Raw genomic sequence first — 25,515 nt, forward strand, 5'->3', positions numbered from 1 at the left:
CCATATGGTTAATTAATCTAGACATTAGAGTTTAGAGTTAAGGGGTGGAGTTTAGGGTTTAGGGTTTAAGGTTTAGGATTTAGAGTTTAGGGTTTAGAGTTGAAGAGTGGAGTTTTGGGGATATGATTTCAATTTTTTTTTTTAAATTTAAAATTTTCAAAATAAAAAATGCTATTTTGGTCATTTTAGTTTTTGAGGTCTATTTTTGTGACAAAAACTTAAAAAGTCTATTTGAAAGAATTGCCCTAATATATTTTCTTAAATCATTTTTCTAAAGAAAATTATAATCACAATTTCATTAATGAAAATGAAATTAAGATTATGATTTGGGCTGATGTATACCGTTATTTGGGCTCAAAAAAATTGTTTGATGTGTCAAAAACCCCATTAGGTATCTGTTTCTTTTTTTCCGGGAAAAAAACAAACAGTTTTGTGTCACCGACGAAAGGAAACAAACTTATTTTTCGATAAAAACAAAGCTAAGATCCAGACCACATGTTCTTATGTTTCTGGATCAAAACTAAGAATATGTATGCAGATCGTAAGTGAAAAACTGTACATATAAAACTTCTGATTTTGAGGATATTTAGGTTTTGTTTTATTTCTTAGATATTGATTGTTGTCGATTTGCATCATGTAGAACGGGAGCACGGGTCAAGCTAAGAAGCTTACTATAGAAGATCTGTTTATGAGAACTCATGCCCTAACACACCGGCTTTGGAGGAGAAGACGAACAGAGAACATCGAAGAGGATTTGAGATAGTCGGAGTCTACATGGAAAGTATTTTTCTTAATTATTCAATTACTTATAGAATTTGGTAGCTGTATAGTCATGTGGTGATGATGTTTGTTGTCAAATTTCATTTTGTGTGTTTGCTAATTCAGCTATTGGAGCGCTTTAGAACTGTTCATCCGCGGGCACGCAGATAATTTACTGATTTTAGTTATTTATTTCTTCAGTTGCTTTGTGTGTATATTAATTGGAATTGGTATATCAGCTTCTCCAGAAGTGCTGCAAACATAGAAGCAGTTTATTGGAGCTGTAGTGGAGTTGATAGATCGAGAATAATTATTAGAGGAGTTTGATGAGGTTGCTTTTACAGAGCATCGTGTCTTTGGCAAGCCAGTGGAGGAGGAAGACAATTATTTTCATGGGAAGAGCACTGTTGAAAAGAAGTAAGTACGGCTGGTTTTAATATGTGTATTTACTTATTTATCAGAGTTTCAGAGATTACTCCATGAAAATGGACAACAAATTTGTATTTTTCTAGTGTGTTGAGCGGTTGTTGTTTTTTGTTTACAATGAGAAAATGTGGGCGAAGGAACAACCACAAGCTGAGCAGAAAGAAGTTACTCTCCCACCCTGAGCAGAGAAAGTAAACAACAACTTAGGGTTAGTAACTATTATTACTTAATTGATATGAAAGCAATGTAGTATCATGTAGATTTAGGATTAAGATTGAACCATTGCCTTACATAGTTACATAGTACTATATGGCTTTAGTATTGATTGAATAATGATGCATATATGTATTCTTGTGAATGAATGTGTTATAAATAACAAAGAAGTTCAAAATTATAACACTTAAAGAAAAACAGTAATCTGTCTAAAATAAAAGCAAATCAATACTTGTTAGAACTCAATAAAAACACTTTAAAACTAATTCGCCATTCGTCTTTGAATGGCTTGAGATCATTGATAAGAACCATTTTTCTTGCGCCAGACATGTTTGTTTTCTGAGATGTGTGTGAATGTTAGGAACGTCTTAGACTCGGTATATATAGACAGGTGAAAGAATGTTGGTTAAGGGGAGTTATGGCGTGCATAGATTTTGTGCGGATATTCTCTGCATTAAATTTTTTAAACTAAATCATATCTTTTGAAAATATATGGGAATGATTTATAAATATTGTTATAAATGTTTGCGCAGATTATGGTAACAAATTGGAAAGGCATCTGACGGAAATTAGGAGGAAAGATAACAGAGCTAAAAGATATCTACCTTGGAGAAAAAAAAAGAAGTGGAAAAAAATTTTCCTATGAATAATTACGTAATATATGGGACTGATTTCTATATATTGCTAAGATTGCATGCGAGATTTTAGGTTGTAGCGTCTTTTTTAAAAATTAATTGGATTAATTAAACCAGATGGTTTAGAAGATTAACGGGACAGGATAAGAAACATTGGTTAAAGCTTTATGTTAATGAAATTACTAAAAGACCAATAATTATCCAAGTTTCCAAACAATTTTCTTTAAGATTACTATTCATGTTTCCAAACAATCTCAATGTGTACTTCAGTTTTAATAATATAGATGGTAAGAGAGCTTTAATGTTTGAACAATGTACGTGTTCAAATAGTAATAGTTTCTACTACATTAATGCACCAATTTAAACAAATACATCAAATTAAAGTCAAAATTACTTCAACTCACATTGGATTTTAGAGAAAACGAGGAAAAGATTTACATAGAGACACTGGTTATGACTTCATGTTAATAAAGTTATGAAACGTTCGAGCTTCTCACTCTTTATAACTACAATATTTTCCTTCTCACTTGATTGCCATACATCACTATCGAGTAGACGAACACATACAGACAAAATGGGTTTTTCTGAGTGTATAAAAAGAATCGTTCTAGATTTCTTGATGAGATCTTCAATAGTAAACCGTTTTCGACTGTGCTAATACTTCATATGTGCGTTAATTCTACAGAAATGAGAAACAAGATCATGAAACGTGTCAAATAAAACGCAAACGGTACGTGGGTTTTAGTATGCTGAGGAATATTCGATTAGAAAAGAACAATGAAACCTAATTCTTGTCTATTCATTTGTCTCCCCCTTATTCTTAAATGTCTTATGTTTTTGCACTTGATTTATCCTTCACTCTCCCTCCAAATAACAAAATTTATATGTTCGTTAGCTAGGAATGCACGTTCTTTTCATAGATCTCTATGTTTTATTGGTTGTTCTATTCCGGTCTGGTTATTTAGACCACCTCAAGTTTGAGTAATAGAATAGTCGTTTGTTGTCAAAAAGAAAAAAAATTCATATATAAGACAGTCGAAAATACATAGTTAAATAGTTTATTTTTATGTATAATGTATTCTAATGATTTCGTTAGTCGAGGTGAGAGAGTTTTCGGTAACCTTCTTTCCTTCAACTTAAAGCAAAACCTTAGGGTTCTTAGGGGGGGTTATTGGGAGTGAAATTTTGAAGGAATTTTAAAATTTAGAGATTTCATTGTTATTGGTTAATGAATTCTTAAAATCTTATTAGAATCCTTTGTTATTGGTTTGTGGACTTTTAAATTCTATGGAAATCCTATGTTATTCAAAATGTTTAGTTTTTATTGACTTTGTAATTCTATTAAACACTTTTGTTATTGGGACATAAATTCTCTATAGTTTTACTCATAACACTCAACTTTACAAATATCACATATAGTCATAGGATTCTCAAAATCTATGTACCAAAAACACAAAAACACAAATACACAAACACAACAAAAATTTTTACATTTTTATTGTCAAGTCAAAGATAATTGTAAAAAGAAAACTAAAGATAAAAGAAATTATTAAAAATAACAATTTTAAAAAAAATCTTTCATGAAATATAACTATTTGATATTAAAATAAAATCATGAGAAAATTCATAGGTTGATCTTAAAAACTTTAAAACAAAAATCAAACAAGACAAATCAAAATGTCAAAATATTAAAAAACCAAAAATTTTATTTAATTTTCAAATAGTTCTATTTTATGAAAGAATTTTTTTAAAAAAAAATAATAGAAAGATAAGTTTGGAAAAAAGTATATATGAAAATCTATAATAATCAATGACAATTTATACAATACATTGCGTAAGAATTCATCAAATCTACTTAACTTTTAAAAATCTATTAACTCTTAAAATTTTCAAACTTCACACAAATTCTATTTCCAATAGGCCCCCCTTAAACTCTTATATAAAGAATGTATGAAAAATAATCAATTGCATATATCCATCTTCCTTCTTTTATGATGATGATAAATGACATACTTAACTTAGTGGTAGATTAGAGGCAAAAACAAAAACAAAACATTCTTCCTTCTCTTTAGCACCATTTCCAATTTATTTTACTTTTTTTTTCTATAATACAGATGGAGTTTGATAGATTCAAGGCGAAAACAAAAAACATACATGCTTCATTTTTTCTATGACCATCTTCGACGTATTTTGTTATTTTTTTCATAAATGAAAAATCTTTATAATAACAATAAATTTTTCTCTAGTGTATTCTCCTATAATAATCTTGCCATAAATATAGAGATTGTTATTTTTGCTCAAACCTCTCCAACTCATTTTTATATTTTACCTTTATAAGTAGCATTTAAAAGCAAAATTGCTTCATCGCAATTCTAGTTATTCCTCTAAAATAGAGATTATTTATTCCTTTATTTATAGAGAAAAAAATATTCCTCTATTTTATGTTTTATATTTAGATATTTCTATTTTAGGGAAATACATTAAAGTAAATTTTAAATCTATTATAGAGGGTCTGATTGGTAATGACTGTAGCTTTAAAATTTTTGCTTTAGAAAAAAATTTATAGACTTTTTGATGTGTTTTTAGATTTTATTGCCGTAGAATTTTACGAAAAGCCCCAAAAATTATTGTGGATATTTGGCTCTACAAGACACTTGTACAGTTGTATGTTATTTCAAGAGTTATGAATTAAAGTTTGATTGTTGTGAATTTAATGTTGTAGAAATAAATGGGAATGTGGACTTCACCTACAACCACTACGGCACTACCATTCAAACCCATAATTTTTATATTTTAGAGAAAAATACATTGGAGATTTTTAAATATAGAAAAGTAGTATCTTCTATTTTATATGAAGAAATAAGAATATATTCGAGTGGAATTACCTCTAAATACTATTACAGAAACAAAAACAATAAAAGATTGGAAATACTTAAAATACTACTAGAGAGACAAAAACTGTTTGAAAATGAAAATATTTCAAAGTTAAATATGAAACTTGTAACATAAAATCATTTGCATGATTAGTAGTATGTAAATTTTCATATATTATAGAAAACAAACTGTTCCAAAATACTTGTGTAAAATCAGATTTTAATTTTTTTAGCGAGGAATGCATGGTCTTTCCATAAGGAAATATGTTTTATCGATTGTTCTATTCCGGTCTGGTTATCCAGACAACTTCAAATTTGAATAATATAATAACATTTCGTTGTAAAAAAAAACTTGTGTAAAATGAAAATATTTATATGTTGGTACGATTTAATAAATTCTCCGAAGTTTTTGTCAACTGTTGAATTTTTATATATAATAAATTTTATCAAAGATTTGTAAAAAAAAAAACTAAAAACACATACAATAGCATATTTTTACAATTGATGAAAAAATACACGTGCAATAGCATATTTTTCTCTAAAATGTTTGATATCTCTGACAAACCCAATAATTTTCTACCTATTTTTGAAAAGCTTGAATATTTTGTAAAATAACGAAGAATTTGATATTTAAATATAAAACAAATATTAGAACTGCAACCGTAAAATTTATTTATATATATAAAACAAATATTTTGACTTGTTTTTGTACTTCATCGCCCTGCGCCAATGGTGGGAAAAGGGAGATAAGGGAAGCACATGGGTTTGAGCACGTGTCTACGTTCAACAGACTCGCAGGATAGACCTCCTCTCCCATTCGCACACGCGTTCTGATCTTCTGTCCCCGCACTTTCTCCCGACCAATCATGTCGTATTGTTTGCAATAGCCGCCATCTTTTTTTCATAATTTAAAATGTTTTTAAGAGAATTTTTATGGTTCACAACCATAATCACAGTAGTTTTCTTCCTTTTTTAAGAATTACATTTTTATTATTTTACATTTAAAGGATGTATTTAACTGGGAGTTTGGTGTGGTTTAACTTTTATTACATTTTAGACCTTTTTAGATAAATTAAAATTTTATTAAGATTTAACTTAAATTATCATAAAATATCATCTAAAATAATGAAATTTATATTTTAAAATAAAGAATTCCACTAAATTTTAAAAATCACTAGTAAAATTTTAAAATACAACAACAGTCGTTTCTAAATATTTTATCAAATAATAAGTGCAATAACATTAGATTTTAATTATATTTTAAAAACAGTAAATTTGTCATTTTATATAAGTCACTTCAAACTTCTAATGAATACATCCTCTTTAAAGTATTGCCTGACTCTTTAAAAAGAGTTGCAGTTCAGCATGATTCTTCTTGGAAGCTACGAGTTATTAAAATAGCTGGTTTACTTTAAAGAGGATGAATTCAAGAAAATAATCGGAAAAGACATGAAGATTACATGATTCAAAAATTTATATGCGAGATAACGTGTTCGTTAGTTATACATGCAAGAAGAATGGCGCTACTCAGAAAATAAACATTTGATCCCATATACAAATACTTATCAACAAATAACTGTTAATTTTGATATAATATATATTTTATTTGCGAAGATAATAACTAACTAATAGCACACAAACATTGCGTCTGTGATGAGAATCTTTACCAAATTAGTTGAATTTGGTTGGATTATGAATCGGGGAAATTTAAAAGAAATGGTTTACGTAAGTCCTTAGAGATTCCCCGAGTGAGAAACAAGACGAACGACGAAAGCATGTGAGTTTAATCTTTCAACGTTTTGTCTTAATTAGGGTTATTCCAATAAGGACACGTGTTGGATTCCCAGTTCATGATATCAATAACCCACATTTTTATGTCAGTAAGAGATGAAAAAGACATAGAAGAGACAAAAAAAACAGATATAATTAAATAAGGGTATATATATGATATTTGAGACTATATTCATTCTACTCGTTGACAAATTTTTTTTTTTTATTTCTACTCATTTGGGTAAAACAGTGTGTCAGTCTATCATAGCATTTTCAATATATATTTCTATATTTTGTTTTTGTAAAATAAAAATCTCTATTATATAAGATTTATTCCAATGTATGATTTAATAATAGAATTTTTTTATTATATAAAAATATTAAAAAATACTACTTTGTCTCTATATTTAGAGATGGAAATGACATTTTTTATGTTTTTCTTTAAAAATAGATGAATTTTATATATACACATACATTAGAACAAAATCAACTCTGTAACTAAACGTTCACAACTCAACAACTATATTAAACATTAAAAAATGGTATGATCCATGTAAATAGTTTTTTTCTGCCACTGCAGAGCTGTTCTATAATAGAATTTATCTATTTTAGGAAAAGCTAGCTATAGTAATAAAAAATAGAAGTGGTTTGGAAATGGTATTTAGGCTAATTTACGGTGATACCATTTCAAATAGTCAGTATGATCAAATGATAGTAGACTAGTAGCACTGATAATACTGGTATATTAATGAAATTTTACAAGCTCAAACTATTAAAATATATTTTAACGTATATGAGTAGTTATATATATATATAAAATTTCTAGTATGAAACGTATAACACAAAAGAGCAACTAGCTTATGCAATTTTTTTTATTTAAAAGTAATATAAATAAAATGATTAGTTTCTTTCTCATTTTTAAACGTTAAAAGCTTCATAGCTTTTTTGCACACTTTGGTTGTTCTTTAAGCAAATTTGATTTCGTCAATTCTATTTTGAGACATTTTCTTACTCGTTAAGCCATGAGAAATTAATGCATATCAGTCGGATATCAGTATATACACAAAACTATTTAGATACTATTTACAACAAGTCACCAAGCGGTAATAAGCTACACAGATTCATCAAGAATTCAGAAGAAAAAAATTACACGCATTTATAGATGTATGTTTATATTTCACATTTTTGACGATTTATCTTAAATATGACTATAGCATTTCACTATTAAAATAGGCCACATTAATTACCATCAGTTATACATTTTAATTTACTTCAGTTTAAACTATTTGACCCACTTGACTAAATTTTAGTTCATATAATAAGCAAATTAGTTTTTAAATGTGAAAAATATTAATACAAATAATTAAATATACAGTGTACCCATCGTAGACAACCATCTAGTATATTGAATTATTGATCATTCTCTCACTTGGCATCGAAGTCATTAGTCATATGCTTTCCATATATATACATTTACATGCATTATTGTATATTCTCTCTCGTTTATCTTTGCCTCTTCGAGCTCCAACCTGTCACTCTGCATTCTATATCCCGATTAGGTGCTTTGACCACATGGTTAGCAACTAAATAAATCTTGTCATTAACACGTTAATCTATAATATTATACATTTTCATAAAGGGTATATGATAGGTGTCTCCATAAATATGCCGACAAGTAACCTACATTAGGCGATGATTCTGAATACAACCAGCTAAAGAAGGCGGATTTCTAGATGGCTCTTAAATATTGGTCGTTGATCTGTTTAGCCAGTGATTTAATATGTGAACTAATATTACGAATTTATGATATTCTTTCTATTTTGGTTAATACAGCTTTTAAGGCGATCTTGTCTGACTTCGTGGTGGTCCAAGGTATATACATGGCACAACATGCATTGTGTTAATAAATTAAAAAATTATGCATAATGAACCATGCTAAAGTAATTATTTAATTCGTAAACTTGATTAGTATACATTTTAAGACCTAGTTTGCTGTAAAATAAATACACAGGAACCTAAATGTAAATCAGCTTTCAAAGAAATGAATCTTTTTTTTTTGCCGACAAAAAAAAAGAAGAAAAGAATCTTTTTTTAACTACCAAAAAAAAACTAAATGCAGAATTATAGGAATTTCGGTCACTTATTTAAGCCAATCACTGAATGACTTTCGATAAAAATAGTTTAAATAAAAAAAATCTTCTGATTCGTAACAACTGATTTGTAAGATTCCATGCACCTAGCTACTTGTTATCTCGGGAGTTAAGATAATTATAGGACCGTTGACAAAAAGGGCTACATACGTTACTATTATACCAAAGTCACTAAACCAATGGTTAAGAGAAATGTGAATGTCGATTTAATGTGGTTTAATGTTAAGCGATGTATATAAACTGATTATGTAACAACCTTACTCTTTCAATGTGAAAAGTTATTCTAAATGGCCTTATGTTAACTGTATTGCTTGTATTACGTGATTGATAAAAACAATACGAAACTGTATGATCAGTTACATCCTAAATGGCCTTACGTTAACCGCTACTCCTTGGATGAAATCAGATCCTAGTCCTACTATTTATGCATACAAATGGACAGACTTATTATAACCCAATAAATATCGAGATTGTTAGCCATATAAACATAACCCTGGTCGTCTCCATAAACCCCAAAATTTATGTGAGAAATTTTGTTTCTTAATGAGTTTCTGATTTAGTAATGTGAGAAACTAAGTAATTACGTTTTGGTTTTGTTTTGTTATATTGTTAATACTTTTGAGTAAGGAATGCGTTTTTTGTAAGATGAAAACAGTTCTGCAACAAACAGTAAGTTCGAGCTCCATTTTGGATGTAATCGTGGGTGGCCATGAAAAAAAGTAACCACATTACGAACATTTCAGGGAATCATAGTCCTTAATGTCGAGAAAGTCATCGGGTTTGTACAAAATGCATTGATAGTTTAAAAGTCGTGAGGATGAGGTGTTATCCAAGGGGTTCATGTGAATGATGGCTGTCGCGTTTGGATTGTGTTGTCTTTGTTACATAAAGATGAGAAAACAGATACACCTCCAAGATTCAAGGGAAGTAGAGATGGTACGAGAGTATTATGCTTATTGGTTGGTTGGGTTAGCCTGCAATGCAAGCCTTGCATCACCGGTACTAGATGAAGTTTATTTATTATTATTATAATAAAACCGATAGTAAAATGCCAAATGTACAAAAGAGCAAACACCACAAGTCTCTAGAGAAGAAGAAAAGTGATATGAAACAGAACCATATCATTGAACTAGATGCAGCGAGGGAAAGAGGTTTGGCCAACAAAGCCACCATACATAGCCCTCTTGACATTAGCCTCAAACTGCTTGGGGTTATCCCTTAAAACAGCTGCTGCGTCATGGTTGAGAGGATCCTCGTGATTGGGTTCCTGTGGTGAAAGAAACAAAAAACACTCAAGTTCCCCCCCCACCAAGAAAGAAGCTAAGTAAGGGAGATGATCCTTGTTTACCGTGAAGAGATGGAAAAGACCGTAGATGACAGTGTTGATGTTGAGAACAGGCTTCCAATCTTCACGCAAGATGTTCAGACAAACGTTTCCTTCTAAATCGATATTCGGATGGTACACCTACATACGTATTCCTTAATAAGCAGATTACAAGAAGAATCAACAAACAAACAAACAAGTCAAGAGAGAGAAGCCTAACCTTGGTCTTGCACTTAACTTTTGGAGCTTCATGTGGGTACACAGGAGAGACTTGGAACGTGAAAACAAATTTACCACCTCTGTTTGTTGGTAAACACAACAACGTATCAATTAGCAACCGAAAGGGAAGATTTTTAATAAAAACTACTCACAAGTAATAACCATCGTCGGGTTTAATGGTGACTTCAAAGTTCATCAAGTCGTTCTTTCCATTGGGAAAAGAAATCGAACAAGACTTTGGCAGATTCAGCTCTGTTATATCTATAACACAACAACCAAAGGATCCAAACAGGTAAGTAGGGAATAATACAGTTTTAGATTACATCAATCAGAAGAAAGAGAGAGAGATAACACAACCTTTGTGAAGACGAAGTTCACCAGCAGATTGTTTCTTGGCAGAAGCGCCTCTTGCGTTGTTGTTCTTAGCTTCTTCCTTTTGCTTCTCCTTAACCTTGAACAACCCTATCATGATTCTTCTACCAACAAATAACAGATATGGATTCCAATCAATGACACCTTACAGATAAATCCCTAAACGCCCAATTTTGAATCTTCTTCCCAGAACGAATAAGCGGAACAAGATGATCGGAGGTTCTAATCTAACTACAAGACGCGAAAGGGATTGAAGAGAGCTTACGAGTTCGGATCGAATCTTTTGCCTCTCTCGCGATCGTGATCGTAGCTTTCTCTCCCTTGGTTGTTGATTCAGAAGAACCCTTTAGGTGTAATTTTGAAACTATAAGTAGCATTCCATCAAACTATTGGGCCTTCTCAAAACCTAATGGGCTACGCGTCCGTTTAATTTCAGTTCCAACTTTTTGTGTTTCAGAATTAATACATGTGTATGACTTGACTTGTATAACGTAAAAACAATAAAGATTGCATGTGTGAAAACTTCATATACACAATACATATGTTATATTCTAATGTGAAAATAACTAAAATTTAATCATTTTTTTTGCTATGGAAAACAAATCTCATATTTCTTATTATTAGGATAAAAATAATGCAAAGGTTTTTTTCATGATACTACATAAACATAAAGTAAACCAATCAAAGAAATCAAAAATAATAGTTTATTAATGTTGAGAGTAGAAATACAACATATCGGTGTATAACCAGAAAAACTGCATCTGAGGCTATTTCACGAGCTGAAATTCTAGTGATAAAAGTTTTTTTATGATAAAGATTAGTTGATAAAAGTTGTTCAAATTCTAGTGAAAGATGACTCGCCATCTAAAATCAACATGATACACTGATGTCGACGGAAGAAATGTATTACGTGAAGAAAGAAGAAAGCTGCATGAAGAAGGAAAGCTCTCAAGTGTGAAGGTGAGACTTGCATCCGTAAATCAATATCGTTTTGAAACATTGTTAATGTTTTCTAATAAAAATCTGTGCTTATGCTGCCAAAGGAACATATTATGGTGAAAGATGACTCACCATACGAGACAGTAACAAACACTACGGTTGATAGAAGAAGCACGCAGAGAGAGGCGCTAGCTCGAACCAAGAAAGATTTGATACATAAAGAAGAAAGAAGAAAGAAGAAAGAAGAAAACTGTAAGAAGAAGAGAAAGCAACAAACACTGAGGTTTGTCAAACAAAACGAGAGCGTCAAAAGAAGAAAAGGGAAGTGGAGAAGAAGATGAGATATGACCTGAGGAAACCAAAGCTGATCCAAAACACGAAGCAAACGAACAAATAGTAAAAGACTACAAAGACAACAAACGTTTTGTTCCTTTACTTTGGTTTTGTGTTAGTCGTCTGTGATCTTTTTCTAGTCATAATTGCAGTTACAACAAAATTGTTTAACAGTCGTAAGGTATTTCTGAAAATAGTTAGGTTGCTAAATTGAGGTTGAATACATTGTAATACCTTTTAATTAAGGTTAGTGTTTTTTTGATGTGGCTTACAATTGGTCTCTAAGGCAATTGGTTGATGTGAAATGGTATTCTAGAAGATATGTTAATTCTCATGTTTTCAAACCTTTTTACTATATTTTGAGTTTTTGTTAGTCTTTACTTGAGGGCAAGTAAAATGTTCATATCTGGAGAACTGATATATTACTGTTTTTACTAGCTTTAAATCCATGTTTTGAGTTTGTTTATCGAGTGAAAATATGTATTTTAGAGCTTTTAGTTATTTATCAAGTCTTTATAGGTTTATGATAGACTTTAGTTATCCAGAACTCCTTTATTGATCTTCAATGTCAGATTACAAGAGTAACGATGCTCATAAAAGATAGAAATACGATCTCATAGCGATCGCAGAGATGATCTCATGGCGATCATCTCCTCCAAGCTCATAGCGCTTGAATCACATCAACATCATAAGCATAAAGAACAAGTGAAGAAGACGAACTATATTTATATGAAGTCTTTCTCCCTTAGTCTTCCCAACTGCAAACATTCTGAATCGCATAGAGTCTTCACTCCTTTTGCCAGCTCAGCCACTCATTTGCCACGTCAGACTCAAGATGATAGAAGTCTATCAATACTTCCCCCATGAAAACAAGCTTGCCCTCAAGCTTGGGAGAAGAAAAGAAACTACTGGTGCTCATGTAAAAGATCAAGATAGGACTTATCAATGCTTCATTCATGCAGGTCTTACAGCTTCTGCAAATGTCGAATGTAACAGCTGAAGTCTCCACCTTATCTTTATACTTGAACATCCAGGACTTGGGCACTTTACTTCTCCGCCTTTGTTGCATGACTTTGTTGCCCTTGTGAACAGACAAGCCACTCCACAATCCTCCGCAATCACGGCTTTGCACCTTGCCATCATCTCCACTTATATCATACATATACGCCTCTTGTACGTTAGTTTGCAGAACTTCTGTCCAAACACTTGTCTTGCTGAGTTGTTGTTTGTACTTAAACATATACGTCTTGAAAGACTTTTTCTTCTTATGACTTTGCTGTACTCGCACTCGTAGCAGATTACCCTCGTGCTGCATTAGTAACAAGCCGTTGTCATGAGGTAACAAACGACTCAGAAATGATGAAACTCTGAACAGCTCTTGTATCAACAGCTCAGATTCCTTCTTTTCTTCTCTATCATATCTCCAAAACAACACAGCCACTATCCATAAGCAGATAAGTATACTCTCATATACTCCCACCCTTGAAAACAAGCTTGCCCACAAGCTTGAACAGAGGAAAATGAGAGGAAAATACTGCAATTCTGGTTTTGTATCTGCCACTGACTTAAACCTCCATTTATGCTTCACGTGGAACTCTCCCTCACCAACCAAAAAATGTTGCAACACTTGTAAAATCTGCGGCATCTGGAACAGAAACATCTGCCCTGTCCTCTTGCTCATCAGATATGTATGGTATAGTACGTGGCATGGAAGAATCATGCTACTAATCCAAACACTGCCATTCTCCACTCTGAACCTCTCAAATGTGTGGATAACCAAGATAAGAGTAATAGCTAAGTTCTCACACTGAGACATTCCTGCAACTGCCTTGTTCTCACCCTGAGTTATTATTTTGCACAATGATCTCCATATTTCAGCCAGGACAGGAACGCATGGAAACCGAGAGTGCCAAAATTTCAAACACTGTCCATCCTTGCGCTGCCGCAACCAGTCTCTCATATGCAGAATCCAACACGCATAATATAGGACATGATTGTATTGTTTACACAGCCCCACGTTCTCAGCTTTATATTTGAAGTGCCATGACTTGGAACTCCTCCTCTTTGGCTCCAAAGTTTGTTGTTCTGAAGTCAACAAGGTAATTACATCCAAACTTTTCATTTGGACATGACACAGTTGAGCCTGCAACAACCCACTCAACTTCTGAAGGCCCTTGACAGTTCCTGCAGATTCCTTCCTTGAATGCAAGGCCTCCTTTAGCTTCCTATCAACCAGAGAAGAACTTGGAGCTTTCTCAAGAAACAAATCAGGTTGCTCCACACAAGCACTGTCTGATATCTCACGTTTAACATCAGCTTGTTGCTCCATACCCGGAAGTGACGCAGGCTTAAGCTCTACTTCTGCCTCTTGAGCAGCTTCTGAACTTGAAACATGCCCATCACTAGAACTCACAGACACACTATCCAAAGTCGTTAATGCCATCGTCTTCACCAAATCTGGCCCCTTTAGAGACATCTCTGCAACTAATCTCTCCTCCTGAGCTGCAATACATAGTGACTTTGACACCTGCTCTGCTTCTTTCTCTGCTTCGTCCTCATGACCAGTCTCAGCAAAAACATCTTTCTCGAGTATTGTTTCAGATTGTACAGAAACTTCTGCAGCAGGGACAGTCTGTATCACCCTAACTCTTTCATGAACCGTCTCGGAATCTAAAGCTGGCTGAATCAAATCTGACAGAGAACAGTTCCTCACTACTCCAGTCTCATGAACAATGGCATTGTGTGAGGTTGATTCAACCGTGAAAGTTATGTCACCAGAATCACCTGAACACAGTCGGGAACGTCGTCGCTTGTCTGCTTCCCACTCCAAGAAAGCTTTGTGGCCTCTATCATAACTAGCTTTCATTCTGATCTTCTCTGGATCATCATCAGCACCAAATTGCCACAACAACGTTTCTTTCATATGTTTCCAGCTTCGAATAGGCCTCAAAGAATCGATACCACTAATGTACCTCTCAGCTTCATCCACAATGAATCCATAAGCCATGTGTAACTTCTCGAAGTCAGTGAGTCCCTTCCGAGCAAAGTAATGCTCCATCCACGAAATCCACTGCCTCAAGTCGACATCCGGAAACACTGGAACCGTAACGATTCCCATGACTGCGCTTGAATCCTCTCCGATCGTTGCGATCTGCTTCTCCACAGAATCCAATCGCTCTGCCGTCGCCTTATCGTTTCGCGTCACCAACGGATCTCTCTGCATCGTCTTGTTCGCATCATCTCTGGAAACTCTGCGATTTCCGTAACTTCCGTAATCTTCGCATCGTTCGTGAAACTCAATAGCGCCTCCTACGAATCCAGCAACAAAACCATCGCTTCCCTTGATTCTTGCCGCCGATTCACCGAACTTCATCATCACCGTAACACCACCGCGTTAGATTCGATCACAGTTTCACCGCACCAATGATAGACTTTAGTTATCCAGAACTCCTTTATTGATCTTCAATGTCAGATTACAAGAGTAACGATGCTCATAAAAGATAGAAATACGATCTCATAGCGATCGCAGAGATGATCTCATGGCGATCATCTCCTCCAAGCTCATAGCGCTTGAATCACATCAACATCATAAGCATAAAGAACAAGTGAAGAAGACGAACTATATTTATATGAAGTCTTTCTCCCTTAGTCTTCCCAACTGCAAACATTCTGAATCGCATAGAGTCTTCACTCCTTTTGCCAGCTCAGCCACTCATTTGCCACGTCAGACTCAAGATGATAGAAGTCTATCAGTTTAACGTGTACTTGGAACAACAAAGGTGAATTAGATGAAAAAATGAAAATGCAGAACTGTGCATATGCGTTATAAGTTTCACAACAAATGTAAGATTTTTCACCAATTGATGAAAGCTACATCGTGGAATCGTTGTCTGTGAAGTTGTTTATCAGTCTCGATCCTAATTATATCTAATAGAAATATAGATTATATGATGATATATTGACTATTTAACCAATGTTAAAAAAACTTTCTATTAGCAATAAGCCAATAGCTAACCAAGTTCATATTGATGGATGAAACAACCTCACCCCGAATAAAGATTATTGCAAGATTTTGATTCTCTGGCTGTCCCTCGCCCAACTTCAGAAGACCAGGTAGTAGTTTTGCATATAATATCTATATTTTCTTTTCAATTTAGGATTGCACTTTTTTTCTTTTTATTGAGATTTTAGACATATGTTAAACTCTATATATCTATCTATCTATCTATATATATAAAGGAGAGTTGTCTCTCTCCTTAGGCTATCCAGCTCAGCAAGGAGGAAGGGGCATTCTGCGCCACGTGTCGCCGTATTAAACCATTCGCGATTTTTGTTTTCACCCCTCTTCCCATATTTTTTTTTGTGCTGCGATGTAAATATGTGTATCGAATTGGGCTTTAGACTATTGTTTGGGCTGTAATATTAGATCTAATTATGAGGTAACAACCTTGTGGCCCATCGCTAAGTATCTTCCTCCCCAAAGCTGAGAATCCTAACACCGGAGATCTGAAACTGTTGCCGCTTCAGTCATCCTTCCCCTTCACATCCAACATTACGCTTAACAATAGTGTCAAGCAATCAAGTTCCTCCACTATTACCACTAACTCTTCATCAATGGAGCTTCAAATCTACCTTCTCGACTTCACTCCACTATTCAGTATATATATACATCGCTTGAAAACGTAAGCTTAATACTTTTCCCTTTCCGATTGCAGAACTTCTGTTAATTTCTAGACTCATGGCGACCTTTCTAATTCATTTCACAGAATTGAAGTCTGGGCGTTGTCGAGAAGGCTCCTTCGATTTTGAGAAGCCCAGAATGTTAAGAAAGGGAGTGAACTGATCTGTGTTGCTATGGTCCTTATTGATTCGAAGGTACGACCATAAATTTTTTTTATCTTCTTAAAACAGAATATGAGAATCACAATTTTTTTTCTTATGATTCATCCTTTCATGTCACAGGCTATGGAGCTAAGCGTTCTCGATATTGCATGAAGCAATCCAACCTTCAAGTTTGCTGAAATCCATGTGTCAATTAGATTCACAGACCAAACTGTGAACTGATCCCCAAGGAGTGTTTTAGGTTTCAAAAATACGAGCGGCTCATGTCACTAGCCAATACAGATACTTATTTGCCAGGTTTTATTATTGAAATCCCTAAACGATCACTCCATATTATGAGTATACATTTCACAGATAATTACCCCTAATAGTTATGTATCGCTGGAGAAATAGAGGCGTTAAAACCATCTACAACTAAAAGACTCAGAGCACTCAACGCCTCATGGCAACCATAAAGGCTTCACATGTATTTGAGAAATCTCATGCCTCTATTCAGTACCCCGTTTTACGTATATGTGTGTGCTCTGTTATAAAAGATTATTAACTAATATTTTCCATGCTTGAGTGTTTTTGACAGGCTAGCTGCACCTAGATAAAAAAAAATTACTAGAATCTGGTGTTGAACCAAAGGGGGTCGTTGCAACAAATATAAATCCAAAACTTGTCGGAGGTAAGAAACAACTTCCAGTTACGCTTGGTCTACTCTGTTATAGGAATAAAGTTTTAGCTATCATCCAAACCTTTGTGTCCATGTTTTCATATGAAAAGTCCACACAAGTTTCAGAAACCTCTTGATTCACGCTTGCTAACTATATATAGATGCTAGACAGTTTCAAAAGCTCTCAAGTCAAAGTAATCACTTATGTTGGCTGTTTATTGACTGAATTTCCTTACAGGGAGGCTGTTTCTGAACGCTACATCTGGAACGAATTTATATCTTGACAACAAGTGTGGAGCGAGCAGTAGCTTTCTCAAAGAGTAGGGTCTTTTAAACTTCTTTATAGAATCTTTTGCTTTATAATTTCTTCACGGTACTTACGGACCTCTTCTTTAATATTTTCAAGACATTCTTGACTAGGTCATTGCAATCAAGAGCACAATCAACGGCGGTACACAACGTGTAATTCTGTCTCTACGTCTAGAAAGGTAGCCTCAACAGTTTACAATCCATTGTTTATAATTTTTAATAACTTTGTATAATATTGTATTCTCTAAGAATTTCATCTTCATTGATACTTTACAGCGATGTGAAAGTGTGAGTGTTAGTCTGTTCGATAGCCTAGCTTTTGAATTTCATAAGAAATTATAAAGCTACGGTTCGGAGCCAAAAGTTGTGTTGGTCCCTAGCATCAATCCCAAGGTTGTTGGAGATAATATACTGATAATTTGTAATGTCTCCAGCATTAAGACACAGCTTCATCCGAGTTTGTAGGATTTATTGTGTTCTCAGGCCAGTATATAACTAAAAAACTCACTTTCCCACATGCAGGCCGGTTATTTCTCAACGGCACTTACGGAACCCATCGTTACTTTGACTCTGAGACAGCATTGTGAAACCCAATGAATATTGTTAGTCTATTTTCTTGGGGATGGTTATGAAACCCATGTCGGGCTTTTTCAATCTTTGAAATTATAGGTTTCTTCAAACTTTTCGAATATCATTGTAAACTTCAAAACAGAGGCTCTGGAAATTTTAGTGTGCATGATTGTTTCCATCATACGCTGTTACATTGTCAAGTTAGGTCAGTGTAATTGAATTACTTTGTCTTCATATGCTTACATGAAAGGTTTACAGTGATATAGTAGGAAGTGTTATTATGTTGCTCCTGAAGTAGATGGAATTAAGATGTTTGGAGTGCAAATATTATTTTATGCATTTTGCTTCGTTGTGTCTATTTGGGCTTTGTAATATAAAGCTAACATATTCTTTGATTATTTTATTACATTTAATTATGCAATTTATATATGTTTAACAATATTTCCGTTGTTACTATGTAAAACTGAGAAGAGAATATTTGATGAAAAATAAATTATAGGCTTTCATTCAATATAAGTCCAACACAAAAGTTATAGAATAGATTCACTACTGATCAAAAGAAAAACGAATTTCATTGAACATTTATATGCAGTTTTGTTCATTTTGATTTCCAGATTATTAATGGTTTCATTATATTTAAGTTTTTTTTCTGTGTAGTTAGAGTTTGGCTCATCTTTTTTTTATTAAATTATTTGATATAAAGTGATATATAACTAAAGTAAAAACAAAACTTCCAACAAATAATTTGCTATTAAATAGAGTTCAACTAATTTAACAATTTGGTTCATACTTCGAAATATCATGTTTTATTAGTTTATAAAATACTAATTTTAAAAAATATTTTAAATATCATGAGAAACAATTTCAACAAATAATTTTGTTATTAAAATATTTCACCAACAGTTATAATAATTTACAAAATGTAATCAATAAACCCCTAAACTAATTGAAATTTCATTCAAATATAATTATGCACTGAAACAAATATATATTCTAAAACATCAGTTGCTGTTAAATTGGAAAAAACTAATTATTATTTTTGGAACTATTTATATAGTATTTAAACATTAGGTTTAATTATCCTGAAAAAACCAATTAGTGTACAAATATTTAAACTTAAATTTTTTTGAAATAAATAATTTTTTATTAATTTAACTTCAAATTTTCTTTTATTATGTCAAATTAAAAAGAAAGAGAAATAAATATATACCATAACATTTTTCTGAATCACTTTCATTACTTTTGTATTCTATATACAAAATAATAAACGTTACTGTTATTTGTTAATTTATAGTATTGTTTTTTTATTTTGAATAGTTTTTATAAAGCTTCTTAAAATTTTAGAAAAAATTATCTATAATAATTTTTAGTATAGAATCCCGCCCGTAGGGCGGGCCAACCACTAGTTAGTAATATAGTATAATAATTTTTATTTTGGTCGATCAGATAAATTCACATGATTTTTTTTCACAAGAATAATCAGAATTAGATATGGGTTTAAATAAATCCAAAAATAGTTTAAGAACCAAAATGCTGCAAGATAAAAATATCAGATTTGTATTGAATTAGTTAATATACTTTTTTTGTGGTCCATAAACCACATAATGGTATCTGAATCGTGTGTCGTATTGGATGGTTGTTGGTATTTTCAAACAAAAAGATTATAGAAAGTGATGTTTTATAGATTTTATTTAGTTGTTTATAAGGGGAGAAAACGTGAGGAGAAATCATTGAGAGTTCAATCATATTCCTAGTCAATACGAAATTTCCAACCTAAAGTTAGTAAATCTATAAAATCATTTTGAAAAATTCTATAAGAAATAAAGATCTCTGTGACCAGATCAAAAGAAGAGAAAGACAATTGAAATCACAGGGGCACTTCTTCCAAAAAGATTTCGTGCAAATACAAAAATCAAAATGGTATATTTTGTCATTAGTGTAGGTAACAAAAAAAACAGTGACACTAACTTATGAAGTATAAACGCAAATGAAATTTTTGATACCAGTTATGTCGTACAAAAAAAAGTTGTAATCTTTGTCTACTTACTAGTTAAGTTTTTAGATTCTAGATGGGAAAATCGATGGGCCTGCCTCTACGGCTTCAGTTTTCAAGCCTCGACGACTGATTAATTTATCTGTCCAGACAACAAAGAAAAAAAAAAGGTACAATTTTCAGTTTCTTCTTTAACTATCTTCTATGTACTTTCTTGGTTCTTTCTTGGTTTTTCCTTGCCATTGATCAGAAACTAGTTGAGAGAGAGAGAGAGAGAATAGTGCAAAGACTTTCTCACACACTGTCTTAAAAAACCGCGTTAGAGAAATGGTCTTCCTCCTCAGATCTCTCTCCCTTTCACTTAAGATAAAACCCTGAAACTTTCCCGCATTTTCTTTCCCCTTCTTCTACAATTTTAAAGTAAACTCATCTGCTTGAATTACCAAAATCATCTGCAAAATTCCCAGGTAAAATCACTACTTTTACTTCTTCATCTTTATAATCTCCTTTCACTTTGTTTTTTTAACTGCTTCGCTGCGCTTTAATACTACCCTTGGGGTTAAAGTTTTCACCTTTATCTCTCTCTCTCTCTGTAATGTCGGTTCCAATGTTAGATTCCTCCGCAAGATTCAGTTAAAAGTTAGTTGCTTTAAGCTATAAATCAAATACCCACTTCGATCTTCTTCATTTTGCTCTCCTTCTCTTACAAGCTCAACAACATAGGTTTGGTTTCTAATGATGGGAGGAAACCCATCCAAGAAGAAGCAAAACATTGAGTACGGTTCACCTACAACACCTGTACAAATGAAGATCAACTCAGCTTACACAGAACACTTAACCTCATACGAACGAGCTTGCACCGAAGACCCAAAGCTCGAGTCTTTCGACTCATCCCTTCACCGACGAACCAACCTCGTCATCAACAACCTCGCAGCATCATCAGGCGTCGAGATCAAATCCCTCTCCTTCGAATCCCTCAGAGAGGTGACGCAATGCCTTTTGGACATGAACCAAGACGTGGTCAAAGTTATATTACAGGACAAAGAAGACATATGGAGCAATCAAGACATGTTCTCTCTTGTCAACATGTACTTCGACAGCACCGCGAAGACCATGGACTTCTGCTCTGAGCTCGAGAGCTGTCTCAACAGGGCGAGGAGAAGCCAAGTGATTATAAAGTTTGCTGTCAAACAGTTTGAGGAAGAGGAATATAAGAAGACCCTTGAGGAGCTCAAGAGGTTTACGTTAGCTGGCGATCCTTTTTCGAAAGAGTTCTTTGCACTCTTCGATTCGGTGCATAGACATCAGGTTATGATGCTCGAGGAGCTTCATAGGCTGAAGAGGAGGCTCGATAAGAAGCTTAAGAGCGTCAAAACGTGGAGACGAGTTTCCAACGTGGTGTTCGTGACCGCGTTTGTCTCTGTGCTGATCTTCTCGGTGGTCGCAGCAGCTGTGGCTGCGCCGCCTATAGTGGCGGCGCTGGCCGGCGCGTTGGCTGTTCCTGTGGGGTCTGTTGGGAAGTGGTGCAACTCTTTTTGGGACAAGTATGAGAAAGTGGTTAGAGGGCAGAAGGAGATCGTTACGTCGATTAGAATCGGGACGTATGTGTCGGTTAGGGAGATGGATAGTATAAGTGTGCTTGTGCGTAGAGTGGAAGTGGAGATTGGGTCGTTGTTGAAGAACGCTGAGTTTGCTGTTGGTGATGAGAGAGTGGTGAGGCTTGCTATAGATGAGATCAAGAAGAAGCTTGATGGGTTTACTGAGACTATTGAAGAGCTTGGGAAGCATGCGAGTAAGTATTGTAGCGATGTGACGAAGGCGAGGACTGTGATTCTGCAGAGGATAATCAGATACCCTAATGGTTCAACCACTGAAGAAGCTGCTTGGTAAAGATACCTACACCTTAAACTAAACTTAATTGCTTCATGGTTATTTGAATAAAGTTTTAAACGTTTATAAATTTTTTTGATGATCAGGACCGAAATGTTGTCGTGAGAAGGTGGATTTCAGATTAGTTGCTGGCTTTGAAGATTGTTGATTTGCTTTGTTTAGCACAAGTATTATTATGAATAGCTAAAGAGAAGTTATCAAAGTAAAAATGGATATTTTACTTAATGTTATTAGTTTCCCTGATGTAACCTTTGCACAATGCATTAATTAAACCTGTTGGAAGATTTTATGCGATTGAATCTTGTATTTATATATGTTTATTAATGTCTGTGCTTTTGGACGATTCATAAGCTGGATCCTTACAGAATTAACCAGTTAATATTACTTAATTGCTTCATGGTCTTTTGAATAAAGTTTTGACCATCTCTTATGATTTTATAAATTTGTTTGATGACCAGGACAGAAATGTTGTCGTGAGAAGGTGGATTCAGATTAGTTGTTGGATTTGAAGATTGTTGATTTGTTTTGTTTAGCACAAATATTATGAACAGCTAAGGAGAAGTTATAAAATGAAAAAAAAAGGATGTACTTAATGTTATTAGTTGCCCTGGGGTAACCTTTACACAATGCATTAATTAAACTTGTTGGAAGATTTTATGCGAATCTTGTATTTATATGTGTTTATTAATGTCTGTGCTTTTGGAGGATTCATAAGCTGGATCCTTAACCAGCTAATAAATTAATAAAAGTAAAAATCAAGACGTTAGATGATGAAAGACGATGGAGAATAAGTCTCACACAAGGGACATTTACGTCTTGAGCAACATTTTAGTATAAGCATAAAACTCTGTTTTAGTAGTCAATCGACTTGTTTTGGTCGATATGATGATTGGTCTTATTCAACCAGTTGACTGATTAATCAAAAGACCAGTCACCTTGGTTTGTTTCTAGCAAAAAGATTACTCGTTCTACTTTTCTAGTTTTTCTGTTCTTAGAGTTCTTATGAATTTATTTCTTTGATCAATTAATACAAGAAACTCCTTGTTTTTTCTCCTTTTTGTTCACATTATATTTTGGTTTATTTCACAGTCAACTGCAAAATCACAGCTAAAATATCTTGTGCATCCATGGTTCGGTCCATGTGTTACTCAAATGGGTTAAATGATCTATAACGTTGGCTAGAACGTGTCTGATTTTATGCTTTAGCATGAGCCTTGGACCATGAAATATAAAACCTTTTATATGTATTAATAGTTTTCTTAGATGTTTTATTCAACCACATTATGTCCTTGACCAAAAAGAAAACGTCAAGCATGTTATAATTGTTGAGACCAAATTATATCTAATCTGCATCACATATGTGGCATTAAAGTACCACAACTTATCAATCAGACAGACGGAGAAGTCATCATTTGTTTCCAGGGATCCATTGAGCTACGATGGGGGAGTCCACAAACTACTCAACTCAGTTGATTAATGTCATAATTTAGATATCATAGAGTTTAAAAAAAAAAAGTCATGTTCTTTCCTCTTGTTGCTAAAGCCATCTATCACAAGCACTACAACAAGAGATGCATACTATTTCATCTTGAACAGTAACACTAATCTTAATTTCCAATTAACCAATTTATTTTATGTAATTTTACATGATAAGAGAACAAATATCTATTTAAGTCCCAATCAAACAGCTAATTTTAACCGTTTTCACAATTGTATATTTTGATTTAAATAATTTAACATCCTCCACAACAAAAAGTATATCTGATTATCTTTTCAGCATGCAAATTCAGTTATCTCTGTTGGCAATGAAGTCAGCAAGAGCTACCAAAGGTTTCGCTTTGTCCGAATCAAACCCTTTAAGATGTTCCCTCGCATCTTTCTTCAACCTCTTAACAAACTCTTTACTTTTCTCAACTCCCAACACTTTCGGATACGTCAGCTTTCCGGCCACCTGATCTTTCCCGGCGGTCTTCCCCAGCTCCTCCGACGACTTAGTCCCATCCAAAATATCATCAACCACCTGAAACAACAACCCAACACACCTCGCGAACCTCCTCACCTTCTCAACCTCTTCCTCCGAACCACCTCCAATAACCGCTCCGATAACCGCCGATGCCTCAAGCAACGAACCGGTTTTATGAACGTGAATAAACTCAAGCTCCTCCAACCCGACGTCGTTTTGATCCAACCCTTCGCTGCTCAAATCCATCGCTTGTCCCGCCACGAGCCCTTTCGTCCCTATAGACTTCGCCAGCTCTCTAACCGCCCTAACCATTCTCTCAGGCGACACGTCAGCTTCCGTCAAATGCTCGAAGGCCAGAGCTAGGAGCGCGCCGCCGGAGAGAATCGCGACGCTTTCTCCGAAGACTTTGTGCGTCGTGGGCTTCCCTCGCCGGAGGTCGTCGTTGTCCATGCAAGGGAGATCGTCTTTGATGAGTGACATTGTGTGAATCATCTCGACCGCGCACGCCGCCGGAACCGCCGAACGCTCTTCCCCTCCGACTAGCTCGCAGGCCGCGAGGCAGAGTATTGGTCTGACGCGTTTGCCGCCGGCGAGGATGGCGTAGCGCATTGCCTTGTGGATGTTGAGAGGCTCCACCAGTGGGATGGCTTTGTCTAGCGCTCTGTTTATTGACTCGGCTTTGGTTTTCATGTAAGGTTTGAAGTCGAACTCGGAATCGTCTTCGTTGTTCTCTACTTGGGTTGAGGAATCAAGAAACTCATGGACATCCTGTCTGGCGAAAACGGCGGGATGCTTGAACGGGAGGTGGAGGAAACGGGTTAGCCGTCGTGTATTTGCCGGACTCAGCCGTTGTTTTAGAGTTTGAAACACGAAGTTTAGAGATAGGAAGAAGAGTAAGAGATAGAGAATGATAGTTTGAGCTTCCATTTGATGAATGTGTGATGTTTGAATGATCTTTGTTGGTTCTTGTTCTTTATAATAACCTATCTGGTCTTGAAGCACTAGCATATACAAAAACAAAAAGTCAACGGCAAAGCACGTCGTGGGATCATTGTTTCGGCCTTGATTCGTATATCAGTTTGGTCCAAACCGTATGGATTGATTTAGAGTCAATGCGTGAATAGTTTGTTTTAAGAAATGCAAAACTGAACCGGAATCAAATCGTTAGGAAAAACAAACCGGAATGCTTAAGGCTGATTGATATCTAAATGAAGAAGCAAACATGACAGCCTCCCTGGTTTTCATCAAATTTGAACGTTTTGGATTTTTATTAATGT

The 25,515-nt window shown here is 34.2% G+C and overlaps 3 protein-coding genes and 1 long non-coding RNA gene across 8 annotated transcripts; 2 read left to right on the forward strand and 2 right to left on the reverse strand.

Moving 5' to 3' along the window:
- Nucleotides 1-395: 395 nt before the first annotated feature.
- On the forward strand, nt 396-3,778 carry LOC106374726. 2 transcript variants are annotated; one of them, XR_002654141.2, is made up of 4 exons: nt 396-541; nt 641-1,176; nt 1,308-1,393; nt 1,932-3,778. It is a non-coding gene; the product is annotated as an uncharacterized LOC106374726 (long non-coding RNA). The 2 variants fall into 2 exon arrangements; XR_002654140.2 differs by having other exon boundaries at nt 641-1,393.
- A 6,051-nt stretch (nt 3,779-9,829) lies between these two features.
- Nucleotides 9,830-11,096, reverse strand: LOC106441745 (NEDD8-conjugating enzyme Ubc12-like). Of its 2 annotated transcripts, none has more exons than XM_013883518.3 (6): nt 11,007-11,096; nt 10,727-10,845; nt 10,522-10,630; nt 10,371-10,449; nt 10,175-10,291; nt 9,830-10,093 (listed from the first exon to the last, which is right to left on the reverse strand). In XM_013883518.3, exons 2-6 carry the CDS (start codon nt 10,836-10,838, stop codon nt 9,956-9,958), a joined length of 555 nt encoding a protein of 184 aa, XP_013738972.1. In that variant the 5' UTR covers nt 10,839-10,845; nt 11,007-11,096; the 3' UTR covers nt 9,830-9,955. The 2 variants fall into 2 exon arrangements, with proteins under 2 accessions (XP_013738972.1, XP_013738977.1); XM_013883523.3 differs by having other exon boundaries at nt 10,727-10,842; nt 11,007-11,085.
- A 9,302-nt stretch (nt 11,097-20,398) lies between these two features.
- On the forward strand, nt 20,399-22,569 carry LOC106441732 (UPF0496 protein At2g18630). 3 transcript variants are annotated; one of them, XM_022692416.2, is made up of 3 exons: nt 20,399-20,852; nt 21,000-22,271; nt 22,362-22,569. In XM_022692416.2, exons 2-3 carry the CDS (start codon nt 21,121-21,123, stop codon nt 22,378-22,380), a joined length of 1,170 nt encoding a protein of 389 aa, XP_022548137.1. In that variant the 5' UTR covers nt 20,399-20,852; nt 21,000-21,120; the 3' UTR covers nt 22,381-22,569. The 3 variants fall into 3 exon arrangements, with proteins under 3 accessions (XP_022548137.1, XP_022548138.1, XP_013738966.1); XM_022692417.2 differs by having other exon boundaries at nt 21,096-22,271; XM_013883512.3 differs by having other exon boundaries at nt 21,109-22,271.
- An 844-nt stretch (nt 22,570-23,413) lies between these two features.
- LOC106374714 (geranylgeranyl pyrophosphate synthase 4-like) lies at nt 23,414-25,279 on the reverse strand. The gene has a single exon (XM_013814681.3). It carries the CDS (start codon nt 25,244-25,246, stop codon nt 24,062-24,064), a length of 1,185 nt encoding a protein of 394 aa, XP_013670135.2. The 5' UTR covers nt 25,247-25,279; the 3' UTR covers nt 23,414-24,061.
- Nucleotides 25,280-25,515: the final 236 nt, after the last annotated feature.

The sequence above is a fragment of the Brassica napus genome, chromosome A9, assembly GCF_020379485.1.
Source record: "Brassica napus cultivar Da-Ae chromosome A9, Da-Ae, whole genome shotgun sequence".
Lineage (NCBI taxonomy): Eukaryota > Viridiplantae > Streptophyta > Magnoliopsida > Brassicales > Brassicaceae > Brassica > Brassica napus.

Coding starts and splice junctions, on each gene's coding strand:
- LOC106374714 (XM_013814681.3), bottom strand. CDS start 25,246: ATGCTAGTGCTTCAAGACCAGATAGGTTATTATAAAGAACAAGAACCA.
- LOC106441732 (XM_022692416.2), top strand. CDS start 21,121: ATGATGGGAGGAAACCCATCCAAGAAGAAGCAAAACATTGAGTACGGT.
- LOC106441745 (XM_013883518.3), bottom strand. CDS start 10,838: ATGATAGGGTTGTTCAAGGTTAAGGAGAAGCAAAAGGAAGAAGCTAAG. Junction 10,292..10,370: donor AAGTTAAGTGCAAGACCAAG/GTTAGGCTTCTC, acceptor ATACGTATGTAG/GTGTACCATCCGAATATCGA. Junction 10,094..10,174: donor GTCTTTTCCATCTCTTCACG/GTAAACAAGGAT, acceptor CTTTCACCACAG/GAACCCAATCACGAGGATCC.